Source organism: Mytilus trossulus, unplaced genomic scaffold (genome assembly GCF_036588685.1).
Source record: "Mytilus trossulus isolate FHL-02 unplaced genomic scaffold, PNRI_Mtr1.1.1.hap1 h1tg000247l__unscaffolded, whole genome shotgun sequence".
NCBI lineage: Eukaryota > Metazoa > Mollusca > Bivalvia > Mytilida > Mytilidae > Mytilus > Mytilus trossulus.
Window position 1 is genome coordinate 1312865 of NW_026963318.1, and position 21281 is coordinate 1334145.

The 21281-nt window shown below is 32.8% G+C and overlaps 1 protein-coding gene across 3 annotated transcripts; it reads right to left on the reverse strand.

Annotated features, from left to right (window-relative positions):
• Window positions 1-5509: 5509 nt before the first annotated feature.
• Window positions 5510-20417, reverse strand: LOC134701577 (uncharacterized). Of its 3 annotated transcripts, none has more exons than XM_063562709.1 (2): window positions 20393-20417; window positions 5510-6565 (listed from the first exon to the last, which is right to left on the reverse strand). In XM_063562709.1, exons 1-2 carry the CDS (start codon window positions 20398-20400, stop codon window positions 5797-5799), a joined length of 777 nt encoding a protein of 258 aa, XP_063418779.1. In that variant the 5' UTR covers window positions 20401-20417; the 3' UTR covers window positions 5510-5796. The 3 variants fall into 3 exon arrangements, with proteins under 3 accessions (XP_063418779.1, XP_063418780.1, XP_063418781.1); XM_063562710.1 differs by lacking the exon at window positions 20393-20417 and adding an exon at window positions 12148-12169; XM_063562711.1 differs by lacking the exon at window positions 20393-20417 and adding an exon at window positions 11762-11784 and having other exon boundaries at window positions 5513-6565.
• Window positions 20418-21281: the final 864 nt, after the last annotated feature.

A 21281-nucleotide genomic window follows, 5' to 3' on the forward strand; every position in this document is an offset into this window, starting at 1 on the left:
ATATGATCTAGCAAAAATAAATGAAAGAACTTAATTAAAGATATAAATTTTTAAAATTACACATCAGGAACTGATGAAGTAATATAAATTTTACTGTTCACCGCCACATGTTAAGATTAATATCGAGGCTATTTATATCAATTTACCGTTACAAAAAGAAGATTTGAAAAAAGAAACCAGTCTTACTCTTGATCTTCTTTACACTATTGATAAATTTTGATTTAGACATACCTGTTATAATGCTATATCACATCTGTTTGTTCTATTTTAAAGTCGCATAAACCGGTGTGACAATTTTGTTTCAAACCAGGAAGTTATTCGATGGAAAAACAATGCACACGTTAACGGAGAAAATATGGAAAGTTTCCGGAAACTATACTCAAAAATCATTTATATTGCTAGATGATATCCAAATAGTATTTTTTCCTATTTATATGTATAGGTAAACAAATAAATCTCGCTGATATTTACTTGTTTATTATTTCATTGCTGATTATTTTATAATTTAGCTGTTAGATTATAATACTAATGTTGATTTAATATATTGATGCTTACCAGAAAACAACCCTGGATTTCTGGTATTAACAAACAGGGACTCTTCACTGGTATGCTGGACTGGTGAGGTACATTGTTAACAGCAGAAAGTGCAATTTGTTGTTGAATAAAAAAAAAAAAAAAAAAAAAAAAAAAAAACCAACAATGCTAACAAGGAAAAACATAATGGCATATAGACACTCTATAGACAAAGCACATAATAAAAAAAGACAGATAAAAATACAAAATATTACCATAACACTATAACACTATAAAACTATAACACAAAGGCGGGATGTATAAATACCGAGCCATGCCAAAATTTAAAAACAAATGTACTTAACAGTTAAGAAGTAAAAGTTAAAAATATACAAAGCAAAATGAAATTAATACTGTTAAACGTAATTAAAATGCCAAGCACCGACAGTACCTGTAATGTATACTTCAAGACAATCATGTCTTATTTGTAAAGTTAATTCAACACTAGGTCTTGGTATCTTCCAATGACCTTTTTTTTTTTAAAAAGGATGAGACATTCTTTGACATAACCCTGCTTCATCAACTTTCTGCTCAGACACTGTTGACGTTGTATAATGTCTGAGTGGCAGTTAAAAGCTCTTGAATATCGAATAAGTTGGTCCCATATGCAGGCTAAGATGTCATATCGCTGCTAAGGAGGAGGAATTTATGACTTCAAAACCAAAGTGCACTGTCTAATTTACAAAGATTTTATCAAATACCAATCTGCAATGCTATATGCGTTGATCGTATGTGCAAGCGTATAACAACTCGTTTCAAGACATTTAGTGAAAAGTGGAACATGCAGATTTATATAAGAATATGTGAATGTTGTATGAATATATGAACCTTGGTCTGCACTATACCGATACACTGCTTCAGATATGTATAACCCTTTAAGTTCAAAGAGGAACATGTCAGTATAGAGGAAGTCTTGTCATCCTACAAAGGCATACTACATTTACTTCTTGTCTATAATTCTTGTCTGTACTCCATATATATAATGTCCCGTGATTAACCGCAAAACAGGAACATATACTTATATTAAGGTGTTTCTTTTGACCCGGTCATGAATCGAACCTACATGTATGATCTCGCACAATAAAGGCGAACATCTTACAACGAGACCACCTTATAAATATGGTTTCATTTATACATCGAATATTACCTCTATATTTATTTATTTATAATTATGGACTGTACATATTCGTTAAAATATTTGTTTAATGCATCTTGAACAAGCCCGTCACAAATTTGCAATATCAATCTGTACGTCTGAGGTACATGTTAAAACTTCTATTGAGTTCTAGATCTGAAGCATTTAAAACATATCCAGAAAAGTACAATTTACATTTATATATTATTTTGTCGGTCAACATAAACAAAATGCATGCCCTATGTGCAAGTCATCTTTATACACTAATGAGACCAATATCTGCAGGTTGTACGAAAAAAGTATTAAAACATTTAAGTTTTCCGTAAAAAGACAAAATGACAGAATTTGATAACAAATAGTGACAGAAATTAATAACCTATGATATGAAGAGACGAGTTTAAAAGTAATTAGGATATGTTATGTGATGACCGATAAGAAAGTAGGGTATAAAACACGCAACCCTTTTATACTGAATTAATAGAACAGGAAAAATAATATGATTTTATGAGTTTGAAATTCAAGCAGTAGAGTTGTTACTAAGGAAAAACACATAAATTACAAAACGATAGACAGAGAAAAATACAAACATGTTACATCGCAAAAATAAATAAATAATATTTATTACAGAAGTAAAAGCTATCTCAATCATTAGAACCAGGAGAGCAATACTAACTAATTCCGTAACAAAGAACACCCGCAGCTACAGAAAGTAACCCCAAAGTTATAGACCTGCAGATATGAATTAATTTTTACCGTTACTCCAATGTTAGCGGCTGTACCTTTACGTTCAGCAAATATAGTTTGTCAGTGTACAAAGGAAGATAACTCTGACTGGTAGAAAAAACGCTGATATTTCTTAGAAGTATCAGAGTTGTCCTTCTTGATTCGTGATTTATTCTGTAAGCAATGCCAGTATGTAAACCAATTTAAAACATTGTATTAAATACCATTTATACATCTTAAAAAATGATATCGATATCATATAATTACTATGTTAACTTATTCGCTTGATATTGTAGCGATTTTGGTTGGGCGTGTAACGCAATTATTACCTGAATGGCTAAGCTAATGCAGACACAACTTTGCTGTCTTTTTACGAAGGCAAAGTGTACACTTTGAAGCTTGGAATAGAAGTTATTCTGCCTGGTTCCGGTCTGGTGCCTTGTATCCGTTTTACCATCATATAGAGAGCGAGGTTATGCTTGTCTAGTTCCCGGTTTCAGATATCATATTCCTCCTATATTGGAGAACCGCCAATGCGGTGTATCAATCATCCAACGGCACCACAATATCACAAACGAGTTTAATAATTTCCTGTTTACCTTTATTGTGAATGTCATATTCTTCTTGATAATGGCTTTATTTTGAACTAATATTATTTGATATGACGAGTTGAATATATTTCCATTTACATATCTACACTTTGACACACGACTTCAATTTCTAATTGTTCCGAATAAAAACTTTCAGCACACTTGTGCCAAAGCGGTTCTTCCAAAGTTTGTGTGCACCGTTCAGCAGTATGACACATTTTCCCCATTCATGATAAGCGGTGTCTCTCATGCATTTTTTTCCATGCAGCAAGTTTATGATGTATCGATAAAAGATCGAATGGTGCAAATAGGTTCATTTTTTAGCATACACATATTCTATCGTAATAGATGTCACATGGACATACTTCTTTCTAACTTGTTTCCCTTTCATCACTATACAAATACGATTCTAGTGGAAATAAAATTAATGGGCACTATATTCAGTCATGTTGTACATGTCGATTTTTTCTCCGCACATGTGATTTGCCTCAAATATATAGGCAATCATCTAAACCGGTGTAAGAATATTAGTCAAAGCGAACGAATATAAATTGTTTTAATATTGAATAACTTCGATAGGAGAACGTTTGGAGATCCTAATTAAGCTGAATGTCTACAAATAACCAATTTCCTTCTTTTATTTATAGAATTCGAAGCTGCAGTAATATCATATATCTTGAGTTTTCTTTTAAACAAGTAAATTTTTCTTATATCTAATTTTTTAATTTATGCTTTCGCTCATGTCATTTATTCCTATTTTATTTAGACTCATAAGAAACATCAGGCAATTGAAAGCATTTTATTTTAGTTTAAATCATATAGCCCAACAACACTCCTAGCAGTATTTTGGGGAATTAAAAAAAGTAAAAACCAACCATTTCCTCAATAAGAAACTTGGTATATTTCGAAAACGAGCAGTAGCCGACATATTTTATGGAGCCCGCAGGCAGTCTATTTAAACACAAAACTCTGGTCTCTATCGAACACACGATGTACCATTTTTTTTTCAGTGGCAGTCATATTATCCGTTCTTCATTTCGTTCGACACAATTTACAAAACCTACGACGTTTTTATTCATATGTTTTCGTCCTAAATATACTGGAGATCTTTTCAACTTTATAGGCATTTTATAAGCAGGCAACATTGTATCAGCTAAATTTGGTACTTCCGTTGGAAATCGCAATCGTCAACACTAAAAGAAAGTCCTAAGATATCAAAGGGATATTTTCAACTCATTAAGTCGAAAACGAACTGACAATAAGATTAACAACAGTGTACAAATAATACAAATAAAAATTCAAGACTGAGGACGGGAACCCCACAAAAAAACAAACAATAGAAATGAAAATTTAAGTAAATTCTGTACCACATAGAGCGTTATATTTGTCAGATAATATATCAATTAAATCAGACCAGAATTAATCGTTCCTTTACAAACTTACCCTCGATAAGTACAGCCTACTAAGTTTACAGGTCTTTCGAGTAGGAAATACTAATAATAACAAATAATCAGACAGATGCATTGTGTATATAAGCCAAGGTGGTCGTGTGGTCTAGCGGGACGGCTACAGTGCAGGCGATTTTGTGTCACGATATCTCAGAAGCATGGGTTCGAATCCAGGCGAGGGAAGAACAAACAATTTGCGAAAGCAAATTTACAGATCTAACATGGTTGGGTTGATGTTTAGACGAGTTGTACATGTATATACAACAAATGTATATATATATACTTACTCAGAGGTGGGTTTCTGTTTAACTCCGCCATATTCTTTATATATTATGTGCTGTCCCGAGTCAGGAACCTGTAACGCAGTCGTTGTAGTTAGTTGCTGTCTACTTTATTATTTTTTTCTTTGTGTTCTTTTTTTTTTTTTTGGCATAAATCAGGCTGCTGATTTTCTCTTATTAGTTGTTTTAAATTTTGTCTCGTCGTTGTCTTATATAACATACTTTACGGTATGGGTTTTTTATTCTTCTAATTCAAATATCGTTCATTTTCCTAAAATTGTTTACGTCTTCGTCCTTTGTTCTGTTGTGGATATTGGTTGTTTTTTTGGCAATCATACGACATCACTTATTCTTTAATATCATGAAACCACCTATTCGTAAAATGTGCATCCATTTTGGGTTTATTTCTATATATTCACAAGAAATTAAATTGCTAGAATATACGATAAGTTTAACAGAAATGAATCAAATGATGTGTAATTGATACAGAATTAAGGAATTGAACTTCGATAAACCGTTCACTTTTCAATTGTTTTTAAGTGTTTGAGACACCTTAGGGAAAGGGATGCCATTGTTTATACATGTACATACAATGAAAGACCCTATATTTTTGTTAAATAAAGGGGTATTGAATGTGAAAAATTTGTTTCAAAACCCTTACATGTTCAATGTTACACCCTTACCCTTAAACAAAACAACATTTGTCACTGAATTTACACGTATAAAAAAATGTTTTTCCTAAAACTCCACAATAAATGGTACAGTTACAATGTACTCAGTCGTGTCCCTTTAACGCAAATCGCCGCGTGTGTTTACATTCTTTATCTGGCACATCTCGAATATCTTCCAAAAAATCGACGCCCGTTTATTTTTATTCTTTTTATTAAACTATGCTTATCATGTTATAATAAACATATGACGGACTATTCACAAATTTATAGGTTCAACTTCTGCTAATATAGTTAGTTTTTTTACTGAATACATTTTAAAATCATTCTCTAGTTTGTGTGTCTATCTAAAGTTAATAATTTGATATTTTTTCAAGGTTAACTAATAGGCTCCTCTTCAAGTCGAACAGATTGTTCAATTCCGAATCTAAATTTACAGTTCCCTTCAACATCCCAAGTTATTGTTCTGTTTTCGACAACAAATCCTTTTGTCCCCCTTTTAGCTTCATCTTTCATCATTTCCGAAAAATCTCCTTCCACAGACTGAATGAAAGAATTGTTATCCTTTAGATTTGTAATAGAGACAAAAACAATCCCGCGGACTTTCACAATCATTTTGTAACTCGCGGTAAATTCTTTTTCCTTTACCTCCATGACAGCCGTTGTTTTGGTCTTTTTCGGCACCTTCACTGTACTATTAACAGCCCAAGTTAACGATTTCTCATTGGTATCTTCAAATCCAGTTTCCATAGTCGTCTCCCTTCCGAACCCGGCGGTAATACCTGCTACTTCATCCGGAAGTCCAAGTTTCAGCTCTACGTTAAAGCCTTTCGTGAATCCTTTGGTTATATTGGTCGTACTAACGCATGTCGTTGTTCTCTCTGTTTGGAATGAATGTTCCTGCTCAGAATCCGTATTATTTTGAAATGTGGACTGAAAAACAACTTGAATTGTTGGCACATCGTCCATCTTTTTATCTAAGTATTCTTCTCCCTCAGAAACGAAGCGGACCCTGGACCAATTAACGTCAAGTCTCACATCGTCATATTTTAATTTACTGAGTTCTTTTGACCGTGTTTTCATGAATGCAGTCCATGCCCAGGTCTTTGCGATTTCTTCTAGGTCCAACAAGTTAGACATATCGATACTGAAAAAAAGAAGCAAATGATAGATAGAACGATGCAATGTGTTTGATACAAAAAGCAAAAGGCAATTAGTCGATTTTTTATGTGTTACCTTGTTTCAACTGGTCGAGTGAAGACCATGTCGAAATCGATATGTTGTAATGTGTATCTTTATATGTTGTAATGTGTATCTTTATATGTTGTAATGTGTATCTTTATATGTTGTAATGTGTATCTTTATATGTTGTAATATGTATCTTTATATGTTGTAATGTGTATCTTTATATGTTGTAATGTGTATCTTTATATGTTGTAATGGTACACTACTGTCTCATGTTGCCAGTTGGGGTGAAGGTTTCAAATGATGTGAAACAATTTTACCAAGATACCATGATAATGAAAACTCTGTCCAACATGCACGGTATTGCCTCCATACGGTACCCCCAACCACTGTTTACCAAAACCCAACTAAAATAATACAAACAAAACACACAAACATCCAAAAAAAACAAATACAAAAATTTAAATAAATAAATAATTAGTGCATGGTCTCCTCAATCTCAATTTCATTTGAAACCTTTTGTCAAGAAGAAGTTACTAGATTGAGCTTTCTTGTTTTTGTTGAGTTGTTGGGTTTACATACTAACAATCGATCAATCGTATGCCATATAACTTTTGTACAACCACAGAAAATTAATAAAACTGATGTGATGAAGTTTACATGACAATTGTCGTAAAATATTAATTTGAGAATTTACATGACAATTGTCGTAAAATATTAATTTGAGTATTGTTTTGACAACAAGAATTTGACAAGCGTGAGAAATCCCGTCAGTTTTTTGTTTTATATTTTTCTATATTTGCGTGTAGGCGAAAAATGTACAACCGTCAAAAGGACAGATATATGACAATTATATCAAATTAAATTAAATAAATAAATCTACTGTTTGTCTGTCATCACTATTAAACTTTTTGAAAAATGTTAAACAATACTTTTTGTAATAATAAATTTGTGTCCTATCAGGTGACACAACAAATGATATGCACGGAATGATTTTACGGCCTCGTTTTGAGTTAAATTGTATAAACCATTGTAAACGTTGTTTTAATACATAACAATGACCCAAAATTGTGCTTCTGGACAATACAAATTTAAGGATTACAAATTAAAAACATTTTAAACTAAATACGTAATTTATACAGAAGCCTAAAATAAATCAGTCAATAGAACTTTATTTCTTTATTAAACTTTCAAATGTTGTTTACACGAGAGATTACGGGATTCTTTTACTTGAATGATTGAAAAATAAACATGATGGACAAAATAAAGATTATATTCAACATCGTAAAATAATTGAAAATATTTGAAGTGTGAACCGGTAAACAGATTAGCAACTTTTATTTTCATAAACGTTTTATGGCGTGGTTGTTAAATGTTGATAATAGTTCGAATATTTTAAATTTTCGTATTCGTATGCGAAAAAAATTAAATATAATAATTTCAGAAAATATAGCGAAATGTTGAATAATACTACTAGACCCACACCCCATCTCTCTCTCTGAAGGAAAGAAAAAAAAAGTGTATAAATAACTTGTATAATTGTAATGTACAAGTTACGATCTAACCATAAAATTATGTAAATTCTACAGTGGCGGTTACTGAATTTTTTATAAGGGGGATCCACTGACTACAATAAAAGGAAGCATGATCCATTCATGCTTCAGTGATTTCTTATATAATCAACAAAAATTTTCCTACGAAAGGGGACCCGGGCAACCGGTCCCACTCCTTGAACTACAATCTGTTTTACCCAATGTATACTAACGAAAAAAGAACTGAATGACAAGGAACTTGAAACCTTAAATTGTGTATGTCTAAGTTCCGGATGCATACAGGCAGTTGGTTGGTGTGGATGAAAGCCGTAGGAACGATTAAAAGTACACATTCGTAGCCGGGGAGTTTCGAGGGGTTCGTACTCCCCCCCCCCCTTTTGTTGGAAAACAATAAGCACTTTTAAATCGACGTTTTGTTTTAATTCTCATTGTTAAAGTTGAAAGTGATTGTTTTACGACTCCATGTACCCCCCCCCCCCCTTTTGTTGGAAAACAATCAGCACTTTTAAATCGACGTTTTGTTTTAATTCTCATTGTTAAAGTTGAGAGTGATTGTGTTACGACTCCATGTACCCCCCCCCCCCCCCCCCAAAAAAAAAAAAAAAAGTATCACATGTATACCAATATGATTGTAAAACGTAATTATGAATTGATGATATATATTGATTGATAACATTCCTCCAATGATTACTGATAGTTACAGTGTTGTAATTGACATACCGGGTGTTAATTACCTTACTCATAGCTATAATTGATTAACTTGGAGTGATGTATCGACATATTCAACAACATGTTGTATGTTTTCACAGATATTTGTATAGCTGGGGAATTATAATGCTTTTTAGTAAATTCATATTTATAGGGCATACTAATTATTAGGCAATGTAATTAATGCACTTGATGATGATGTTGTATTTTTGTTTAACGTCCAGTTGCAAATATCTCATGTATATCAGTACGAGAACATGAACTCTGTTTTGAAAATGTACGAGAACAACACTCCAATACGAGAATGCATTTCTGTTAACAGTAAATTCAAACCAAAAGTAAATAAACATGATACATGTACATTCTAATATGTGCATTTTGAGCATGTCATGAGTAGGATACTGCAGTATCATCTAAGTTTGCTGTGATTCCTATTATGAGAGTGTTTAAACTTTGTTCTTTTGTACTTAGTTAGAAGAAAGAGGACGCTTTCCGCACCTATTAGGGACGACATCAAAAGTTCAATGAAGGATAAAAAACTTAATTCAAATAGTTTTTTTTAATGACCCCCCCCCCCTACCCCCCTCTTAACTTAACTTGGGAAAAATTGATTGACCCATATAGATATATGTAAAATCGATGTAGGATAAACAAAACTTGTAGCAAGTTTAACCCCCAACCCCAAACTATTTGAATGAAGTTTTTTTTATCCTTCATTGATCTTTTGATGTCGTCCCTAACTGTGGCTAAATGTGGACAACAATTCGCAATCTATTTTTCCATTTTTTGTATCTCATTCTTATTTCTTAATTAATATTATTGCATCTACAAGTTTACTAAGTATTTTCCCTTTAAATCCGACATTCTTTACAAAATGATAAAAGCCATATTCATAAGATGTGACTAATATGGACAACAATGAACGAATTTAGAAAATTGCATCGTTAATATCCATCGCAAATTACTATTGGCAAAAGAATTATTTACACTAAAGTAATTTAATAACCTCTCTCCTTTATCGAGAAATTGGATTGTTTGTGATAAAGAGAACGGAATGTATTTGTTCATTCCGGAGACTAATAACTGGAGAAAAGAAGATTTGTTTTACATAGTAAACCTTCAAAAGATCGTCTTGATCAATAAAAATTAATGATCGCATGATAGGAAAAGATTTCTGTGATGTGGGATTTCATTTTCATTTTAATGTAATTTTGAATATCTGTCAAGGGGTTAAATGGTAAATGAACAACAATCAATGTGCATTTATACTTAAAAGGAAAATGAATGTACAGTCAGATGATTTTGAGATGGAAATCGACTTTTCTTAAGTTATTTTTCATAAACCAAGACTATCACGTTTTCATATACAATAAAGATATTGACAAGCGAAGTCTTAAAGAAGTAAAGAAGTAAACAAACCCTTTTATATATACCGATACTATTTCTTTTTCACATTTATACAATACATATCGACAGGCTGAAGATGCAACCCCCCTTTTTTTTCGCCACAGACAATCTGCCTAAAATGACCTCAAACTTGTTGCAAGAAAAAGATTAAGAGCAGTATTACTTCCATGCCACATTAATTAATGAGAAGAATTTGTAAGAAAGGATAAAACTAAATGTTTGACATGTTTTGAGCAGGAAGATATGCTGATCGTGTGTGTATGTAATTAGTTTCCCTTTCCTCGTTAATGAACCGCATCAACGTTTTATAGTGGAAGTCTGTACTTCATTATTTCCTGTGTGTTTATAATAGAATTATTAAGTTTAGACAGAAGTTGATCTCCTCGGTATTATTATAAACATGCTCAAAACATTTACTTGTGAAATGTATATAAGAACTATAGAGAACACATTTATGTTTTGTTAAAAAAAGGGGGGGGGTGAAGGGGTTCTAGGTAGCCTTTGGTAGACGAGTGAAAAATGGAGAAAAAGGGGGGTACACATTGTAGGTACTTGCATTCTATACAGTTTTGATCGTGTAGGATACAAAAAAAAGAAAAATAGGAAGGAGAGAGTCTGGTGTCGGATATACTAGTGAATGGGGAAATAGCATTGTCTAAATAAAAGTGAAAAATGACAATTTTTTTTCTTCAAATTACATAATCATTAATATTTCGAACATTAAATATGATGAGAAGTAGAACAAAAAGAAACTTAATTAATCATAACAATATGGAAATGTAAAACAATCTAAAAAATTATCATTACACATCATATTGAAATTTGGTCCTTGGGTATATATCATTTAACCACTTTGCCAAAAGCAACATTTTTAATAGCGTACAACATAATCGTCTTCACTCAAGCGTTTTAATCACTTTTGTTTCAAGCTAAGTACATACTATCACCCGAAACTGTGACTGTATACATGTATAGTGTATATAAAAGTGTCAGTACATATATGTTGCATACAAAATAATTAATAAACCACACTATAGATGTAATACCCATATGGGTTAAACATGTAACAAAAAGGGGGCGTCTTCTGTGAATCTCTTAAACGTTGGATTGTAAAGCTGAAAATCGCCTATTTTAGATTTTCAATTTATAGATTAATTTTGTTTCCAAATTCTTTCAGGTTTCGAATACATCAAACAATCAGATAACACGAACATATGAAATTAATGTTCTTTAAACAATGAATGTTTTCCTCTAAAAATTGATTACATAATGAAAAAAAACATATTAACCTTCAAATATATATGCACATCCTTGAAAAAAAATGTTTCATTAAATTTAAAATGTCGCTAAAGCGTTCAGAATGCCGAACTTGTCAAACTGGGGGTAGACGAATGAAACAATTTAAAAGAATTGAAATATTGTGGTTATTGTTTAAAATATCTTTTATTGTTCATATAATGCGCTTTATTCTAATATTTAAATATTTATACTTATGAAAAGGTTTTTATAAAACCATGTATCATAAATAGACTAAACAAGTCAGCCGCCATTGTGAATATATTTGGATTATTCAATAATCACACGGAAATATCTGCTTGAAAATTTGTAGTGTCTTAAGTCCCATGTACTATAAATGAACTGTTAAAAAAAGCTTATTTAAAAGGAAATAATTTGTAGATATGGGCAACAGATTTGATAATGTAAGCGATTTAAAAAATAAAAAGAAACTATATTATAATTAAAAACAAACGGGGAAATGGAAAAAAATGGAAGCCCAACAATTCCCCAGTATTTTGAATAACTTGTATCCGTGCTACATTGTACATGTAAAGCAAAATATCTCCATAATAATATTTTCTGAAAAATCAATTCGTACTTCATTTAAATCAATGATTTCATCTTGCGGCTTAAAATTCCTAAAATAAAAGTCTCCACCCTTTTTCCAAAAACGGAAAACATATCTGAAACACTAGAATTTATTTACTCCTTTTCACGAAGATGCTTTCTGTTCATAGATCGCAAGATGAAGATGAAAAATTCTTACCTTTATAATAATTATAGACTAAGTTTACTGATCCAGGAAAAAATCCGATGTAACAGCTGAATATGGATGATGATGACTGATAAAAAGAATTGCGATTGGTTGAGAGCAATCACATGACTTCGAGTATTGATTTGTCTGGCAGGTAATTTTTGCCAGGTGATTTATTTGTTTAATAATCACAGATGGTTTAATTAATTATTTATCAATACAATGTAGAAATCGTCACGATTTTCATTTTAATTATTTGAAAATTAATTAATTCGAACTACTTATTAAAATTACACCCTGTAAAGCTATATAGAATTTACATACCTACATATTTTGCTTTCAAAATATTTTTTCATCGATTATTAAAGTAACTGAACGACCAGCGGTCACGGCAGTATTTGATGCGCAGCCTGGAACGACAAACGGCGATTTTTTGTAATACTCGAAGATTAGAGAAATCCGACCCGTAGATATGATGCGAAGTATTTGCTGGGAGTTGCTTTCGGATCATAACAGTCTCTGTGATCTCAAATAGTCTAACCAAGATCAAATGCATGTGCGACTTAAACATGTTTGATAGTATTTTGATTTAAAAAGGTGTGTATAAAAGGGTGTGTGCAAGACTACATCAAGTTTGTAACTTAGAGTGCAAAGTTTAGAGATCTAGAGAAACACTAATGTAACTTGTACATGCATGATCTACAATGTATACTAGTTATGATGCATGTATATACGTCAGTGTAGCACATATAATAGTATTTTGTTCATCGCATCTATTTCCTGTTAATCTAGACAGGGACTTTCTTTACTAAAGTTAAGGTAGTATAGTGCTGTAAGCCCCTGATCTAGAACACAATAACGAAGACAAATGGTAAATTCTTTATTTGAAATAAAATGATTTTATTTTTAGAAGAATAAAATATAAGGGATTATGGAAACATTCCAACAGCAATTGACACAATGGTTTTAATCATGTAATTTTTCTCCAAGATTTCGTATACACAATGTTGCTTCTACATTCTGATAAGAAAACTGATGAACCAAAAGCTGAACTGATGGGGATATTACCGAAATTTCTTTAAAAGTTTTACTGTTACTATGCAGACGTTAACCTTGCACTATATACTAGTCAAACTTATGTTATATATTCATTCCTATAGCATCAAACTTCATTTTAGCCAGAAAGTAAAGAAAGACAACACATTTATAAAAGTGCCGGGTTAAGCTATTTGAAAATACGAAAATGTAGCATGATTGTTAATATATAAGACAACTATCCATTACAAACTCAAGATAAGATTTGTGACTAAATCTACATTGCTGCTAATTTGGTCAAGGAGCATACATTACGCAGTCATGTATTTTTTTTTAAAAACACACTTTATCAACTTCTTGCAAGTATTTCGAATACATAAAAATGACTTGTTGTGAATTTTTGGTGATTTTGTTTACTTTATCCTGCAATTGGGTGTCCTACTATACAGATATAGCCCTACATATATCGCTATGTTGTATCTGTATACTATACAGGTATCGCTTTAAATCTCCGTCCACTGCCGGACTGAGTATTTTTTGAACCTGTGTGACCACAGAATGTGTATTTCAGTTGCATTCCAATGACGATGATTATTGTCGATTTCAAAATTTGAATAAGTATGATTGTGTTACAAAATCAGCCATGTCAATTTCAGCATATATGTTTAGCGAATGTCAAGTCTGAAGCGTAGGACAACTCGCACACTTCTGTTTCAAATTTGACAATGTTTTGTTATTTGTTTTTAATGTTGAAATTAGTTGTTATGTTAAAATAGATATTATTCACCTTAAGCGATGTATCATTGTTGATCATTCGAGATTCTTTTTTTGCGAACCCGTCTTCAGCGTAATGTGTAATTTTGATATTCCTACGCGGGCCTTAAGGGATTACAAATCGAAAATAAATGCTAAATATGTTACTTTTTGTGTCTTTCAAAGCACAAACAATATACAGAATTAATTGCAGGATACAGACAATAACTGTTTAGTGTCTTTAAATATCAGCTGTATTTGTACTCGGCTCGAAACAGGTGTAGTAGCTCGCTAAAAACTCGCATATACCTTGTTTCCTAGCCTCGTACAAATACAGCTGATATTTGAAGACACTAAACAGTTATTGTCTATTTACCCTACCTTAACTTCCAATATAGCCAACACTATTGCCTACACTTCATCATTCATTAACTCTTTTATATATACAATGCTTTTCTAACTATTGCATTATTTGAACCTGTACTTGGATTAAAAGAAGTAACAATCATTCAGTTGTGTTTATCTTCGTAAACTATTTCGTTACTGCATTTTGTTTGCAATAGTTTGACCAAGATATAAGCGGAAGACCGATAAACGATTTATATGGGGGCTGACATCTTTCGGTCGACTAGTATCAAAACAATTGCGTGATCAGGAGAACGATTTACGGCTTAGTGATGTAACAAAATGGCATGTTGTATGATTGTGAATGAGACAACTATCCACTAAGTTCAAAATGAAGGGGTATAATTCCCATTATAAGCAACCATACGGCCTTCAACAACGAGAGAAAAAAAACCCATACCGTATGATCTGCTATAAAAAGCCCGGACATGAAAAAATAGAAAACAATACAATTGACAAACGGCGTGATATATTTAAAAAAACAGTTTACGAAAAACAAATATATGACAAACACGAACCAACGACAATCACTGAACTACAGGCTCCTGATTTGCGACAGGCACATAAAGAATGTGGCGGTGTTAATCATGTAAATGAGCACTCAGCATCGTTGTTTAAAATCCAGTGACAGATATTTCATTCGAATTTAAAAGGTCGAAGATACATGTGTGTTAAAATATAAAACAACAGAATCTTAAAAGATACATGCGTTGGATATTTTTGTTGACCCCTTGATTCAGGTAAGAGAGTGCCCCTCAATCACGTGTTACTTTGAGGTCCTGCAAGTTGTATCAAAAGGGTCCATAGATGTTCAGAAAATTTGGCACCAGACACAGCTACAAGCATACCATGATTTCGACTGGTACGGTGGTACGTACCTGGTCGTTTTTAACCAGTTTGCCAATACCGGTGGGGTATTGAATATTCTACGGAGGGGCCAACCTAATCAAGATTTACAATAACAAACGGATGTAATTACTTTTTGCATTTCTCAGAAACCGACATCCTATGTTAGCGCAGGTCCTTTCTGTGGGACGGAAAACGTCCAGGTACAACACTATACATGTACGTGTACTATAAATCTCAAATACCCATCAATTGGATTTCAACGAAAATATGTTGACATATTTTATTTACATACAAGGTGTATACCATTCCATCTATATATATAGATTAAGGGATCATGTTTTATCAAAAATTAAGGCAATTAAAGATTTAATCTTCAAATAGAATTGTCATAACGAGATTTAATTCTACTCTACATGGCCTATTAAAGATTGACACAGATTACAGAGGAATTTGCGATAAATTACGTATTTACATGTAACAATGTTCATGCAATGATTCATATCGATATGATTTGAAATCTTGTGAACTATCTAACCTAAGGTCATTTGTGATACTTAAGATTATTTAGTCATCTCTCACAAACAAGACTCTATATATATACATGTATGTGACCGTATAAAACAATTCGGATTGACAACATTTATATTCCTTTTCATCTGTCGCTATATATGCTGTTTTTTCCGCGGAATCATTGAGCAAACATTTGTCTTTGTCTTTTATGAACAACTGTCTCCTGCATTTTGTGTTGCAGAATATTGATTTTGATGTAGTTTTCATTTTTGTGAATGTTTTGATTAGGTTATTGAAACAAAAAAAATCATAGCACAAATACAGTTTTTTTTTCAGTATGTATCTTAGTTATGTCGCTTTGTCCGACACATATTACTTTGAGCAACTAAACATGAAAACCTTTTGAATGTTCGTCGCTTCAACCCACATTCACATATATCTACAAATCTATTAGAAAGTGCAACTTTATAGCCTTATTGAAAATTGGTTTATTAATCCAAATGAGTTACTCTCTTTCAATACAGATATTATTATTATCATTCTTATTATTTGTACCCAGAACGGTGCTTCTCAATGCGAGCAGTATAGGACACTATACAAAATTGAAATCTGTCCGAGTCTGTAAAAAGGTTAGATCCATTTATTTCCCTGTTGGAATGCTTATAAAAAGTCTGATGAATGGGAGACAACTCAACTTTCTAAAATATTTATGAAATAACCTGCACCACCGTGCCAACTACAAAGTTAGGACGGCTATTCTAGAGGGGTTAGGACGGCTATTCTAGAGGGCACACGAGTATTTTTGGGGGTCCGGTCATACATGTACTAAAGACCCCAAAATTGGCACTTGCTAAGCACGAGCCATTAAGGAACACACATATAAAGACTGAGGTGACATGTGTAGTCGCTGACTTATATTTTGAGAAATAGCCATCATTCCAAGTATTTGCATTTAGGATTTACATTCTTGGAAAAGATGGAACAAAATTGGGAATGGAATCTTCTTGCACACAACCCGGCTGAAAGTGACATGCACCGTAAAAGATAAGCGGATAATATCAAAGGAACATTTAAACTCGTAAGTCGAATACAACTGACGACGCCATGGTTAAAATAAGAAAAATTATCAAAAGACAAAACAATAGTCTGCAAAACAGAACTAGCGTATGGGCAATACGGGGATCACCAAAGAAACTATATATGATCTCAGGAACTCCCGAACGGTAAGGCTAAGCATATTCGAAAGAAAAGAATGAACATATACTGAAAGAGTCATTTGCTATGATTTATGATGGTGGACCTCTCCGTCTTTTTTATTGGTCGTCGGCTTTTCCGTTGCTTTGTGGTATTCTATTTCACCATGGCATATTCTTTTTTCATATTTAATTCATAAGTATATTTTTCCGTTGAGGTCCACATTAGTGTCTCTGCATATTAATTGAAATTCGGATCCCCTACCACGAATCTGGACACTTTCTGGCATGAACAATTCTATAAATGAGCATAGTGCTTTAAAATTCTCATCACTAAAATCATTGTATGCATAAAAATAACAAAGTTCAATTACTGACTTGAAACGACCATTGTCTGTTTCAATCTTGCTCATCTCTTCTGCTTTTTTCAACACAAGGTGAAAAACGTTCTTATCTTTAAATTCAACTGGTTGAAAGAATATTGCCTCATTCAGAACTTCTAATTGTTCAAGAACATTTTTGTATTCTTCTTTAAGGTCAGAACTTTTAACAAATTTTGGAAAGAACTTGGATAACACATTATGCGGAATGAAATAACTTGAAAGATTCTTTTCAGTAAGGCATTTGATTAACATTAAGAAACACTCTGCGAACCTGGTCGTTAATTTATCCTCTGTCCAAAATGTATCTTCCCAGGAATTAGTCATCATGAAATAAACAATAGTTTTGATCCAGTAGGATGGAACAAGTGGTTCAGTTCGGAAAAGAGCCTCGTTATATTTTCGTGGTATACATGTTGAAACAGCATACTTTAAACAGCGGTAGACTACCTTTCTCCCGTTGCTGGCAGAATATCTATACCATATTTCCTTTTCTCGAACTGCTCGTGTCCATCTTGCCTCGCCATCAGACCGAAGTATTAAATAATCATACTTTTCGTTCACTCTTTCCCTATCCGTTGTAATACCAGGCCGAGTCTTGTCTAAAATATCTTGATTTACGTTCATTGGATTGTTGAAGTCATGTGGTTTAAAGCATAAGCACAAGTCAACATGAACGACCATCTGATTCCATTTCTCACCAGAAAAGAGTAATGTATGCGTCTGTGCAAGTCCGGTCATAAAGATAGGGACCGTATCAAGCCACTTCCAACCGGGTAATGCATTTGTCTCTAAAATATTGGCAGTTTCCAACTGGATAGCATTCCATACCCGTTTGAGGAAATCCTGATCTTTCTCCTTACTCTGGTCAATGTCCTCAAAATCGTCAAACAATTCTCTTTTTTTAATTCCGAGATGTTTTTTCTCGTCAGATTGAAAAGAATCATATATTGGCGTTGCCAACACTTCTAATGTCTCGTTCAAGCAAGGTAGTTCTACCATAAAGTCAAATTCGTCAGGGTTTCCAATCTTAGTCCCTTCAGCCATGCTTCCCATTCCAATAAGGTTATAATGATGACAAACTTTGTGTTTTTCTGCTAATATACCATAGACAGTTTTCATCATGCCCTTCATATCATTTACGACTTTTATATAGTCTTGATTGTGCTCTTCTTGGGAAGATTTCATGTTTTCTTTACAAGCGCTATCTTTAAACTGATAATTTATTTTACTTTGATCAATTTTAAGAACTGATTGTAGTAAATTTACTCTCGGTAATATTTTGCTTTCAGCATGTGGGTCCACATACGGGTCAAAGAGACTTAAATAGACATCTGGATTTAAGTCCTCACCATGACTGCAACTTATCCAAGGTTGAAATGGCCACTGAGGACGCGTGTGGGTCATGGTTCTCTTTATGTATGACAGACATGGACGATTAGCTTTGTTTATTTGTTTTGCTACAATACGGATGTGATCACGTCGCTTTTCAATATACATATTGGAATGCACTGCTAATATAGGCCCAAATTCACCGACAGTCGGGACCCTGTCATTATATGGTCCTGTCATGTTTGTTAGTATGTTTTTATTTACTTCGTTCACATTAATGTTGGTTAAAAGATCCGACTTCAAAGCAATCATTTGGATGTGTGAAGCAATTGTCTCTTGGCGTCGGTTATCCTGTGCTTTGCAATGATCGAAGTCAGGTGTCTGCTCTGCCTCATTTGTACATGGTAAGTTCTTTTCTTCATGTTTCACACTAAGCGGCTTTAATTTATTCCCCTTTTTCTGGTAGTCCTTTCTCAAAACTCTTTGATATAATATCGTAATTTCATCCATAAGATTTAACGGTAGTGAAAGTCTAAAAAAATAATAATAATTAACGTTTTGTTTTTTTTTGTATGAAAATAATGGTAATAAAAGCATTGCCAAATAATTCTGCTTAAGCCGGTGCTAGGGACCGTTTTAAACTTGTAGTGCGATGCGAGTTTGCTTGCTATTGACTTTAGATGAAGAAAAGCAATACAAGTGCTGTTCCTTTGTTTTTTTGTTGTTTTTCGCTATACTTGTTTAGTTTTCTGTCATGGATGGATACCCGATATCCTTTGTTTTTCTATCAAATTATGTGTGTTGCTGGAAAGACGTCGCTTTGGTTGCATTAATGATGTGTACCCTATTTTCTTTATAAATCCATCTTTGGGATGTTTTATGAGAACTTCATATTCATAACTTGCAAACACACGTATAATACAATGGGAGAGAATAAATAAAAATAAATATTCATTGCTGATTATAGAACCTAGAATCGAAGTGAGCTGAGCAATTGCTTCAAGAGAAAGTTAAATATAATAATATATAGATCATGGTATGGTGGACAGGGAGGCAACTCTTCACAGAGACAAAATGTACCTTAATAAATAACTAAATAACTTTATGTTATAGGTCAGCGTACGACCGTCGACAATGAGCAAAATATTTAATCCATTTCAAGATGTAAATGGTCCCGAAATTACACATGTACAAATGTAAACAATGTTTTATGATACTGATAACAGTCTTATATATAGTAAGGCAAGATAGTTATTTAAACGTTTAGTAAACTTTATAATATGATCATTAGGGCTTATAAGCCAGACATACCCAGCATATACACTGTAGGAATTCGAGTTATAACTATTTCATATCGGTTACCGATATGAATAGATTACCTTAGCCGTATTTGGCACAACTTTTTGGAATTTTATTGATAATGACCGTTTTTTTTTTTATTAATAACTATTTTGTAAATATTAAGATAGCCCTGAGTCACCCTTTTTTAGTCCACTCTTCGCTACCTTTATTTTAAACTTCCGTTTTAATTACCAAATCACACATTCTTATATATATATAATTATAAGGGCATGAAAGCATGCAATATTAAAAATATTTGAACATGAAGAGTTCAAAAATGTTTTAGATTACCAATCCATCTAAATGAGAATCTAAGATACGTGAGATACACCATTTCAACATCCTTGTCGTTGTTTACATTTTAGTGTTTAATAAATTAAAAGTAAAATCTAGACTGAAATGACAATCCGGAATTTTAAATTATCTCTAGTTGAGAAGCTTGCAAGAAGTATTTCGACTTTTTTACATAGTTCGTCTTTTACTTAAGTCAAAATACATGAACCTTAAAGCTTGTCTTCTCTCAAGTAATAGAATTATTTCAAATTAAACTTTTAAACAGATTAAAATCATCTGTAAATTATAAAGGTTGTAATAATGTCTGCACATACATGTGTATATAGTAACGAAAACGTGCCATTGGACTTTTACCCAACACAGGGACAAACATGGCATGTACTCTTTTAGATCTACACTTTGTGTATTTGTTCGTTTGGAGGGATGTGTATTGATTTCCTGTAGCGTCTGTTAGTTATTCTTCTGCTTTGTATCAATTATATAATGGACTAGTTTAAACCAGGGACGTATAAGTCCTTGTTTAAACTAAACAAGTTATGTATGCATGTGCATGTCCAAAGTCTGGAGCCTGTAATTCAGTGTTTTTTTTTGTTTCTATATATTGATTTTGTTTTTAGTAATTGTTTATTTTCTTCCAATAAACCAGGCAGCTATTTTTTTTAACATTTAGCACTTGATGATCTTTTATAGCTTACTATGCGGTATGGGTTTTGGACATTGTTGAAGGTCGTACGGTGACTTGTGGTTGTTAAAAATACTACACCATGCTGCGTCTGATGAATAAACAGTATAACTTGCCTAGTCCGACATCTTTTTCTGGTCCCCCAATGTGTCGGATTTTTTTCAATCCGGGAATTTTATAGTCTACAATACGGTGTATGTTCTG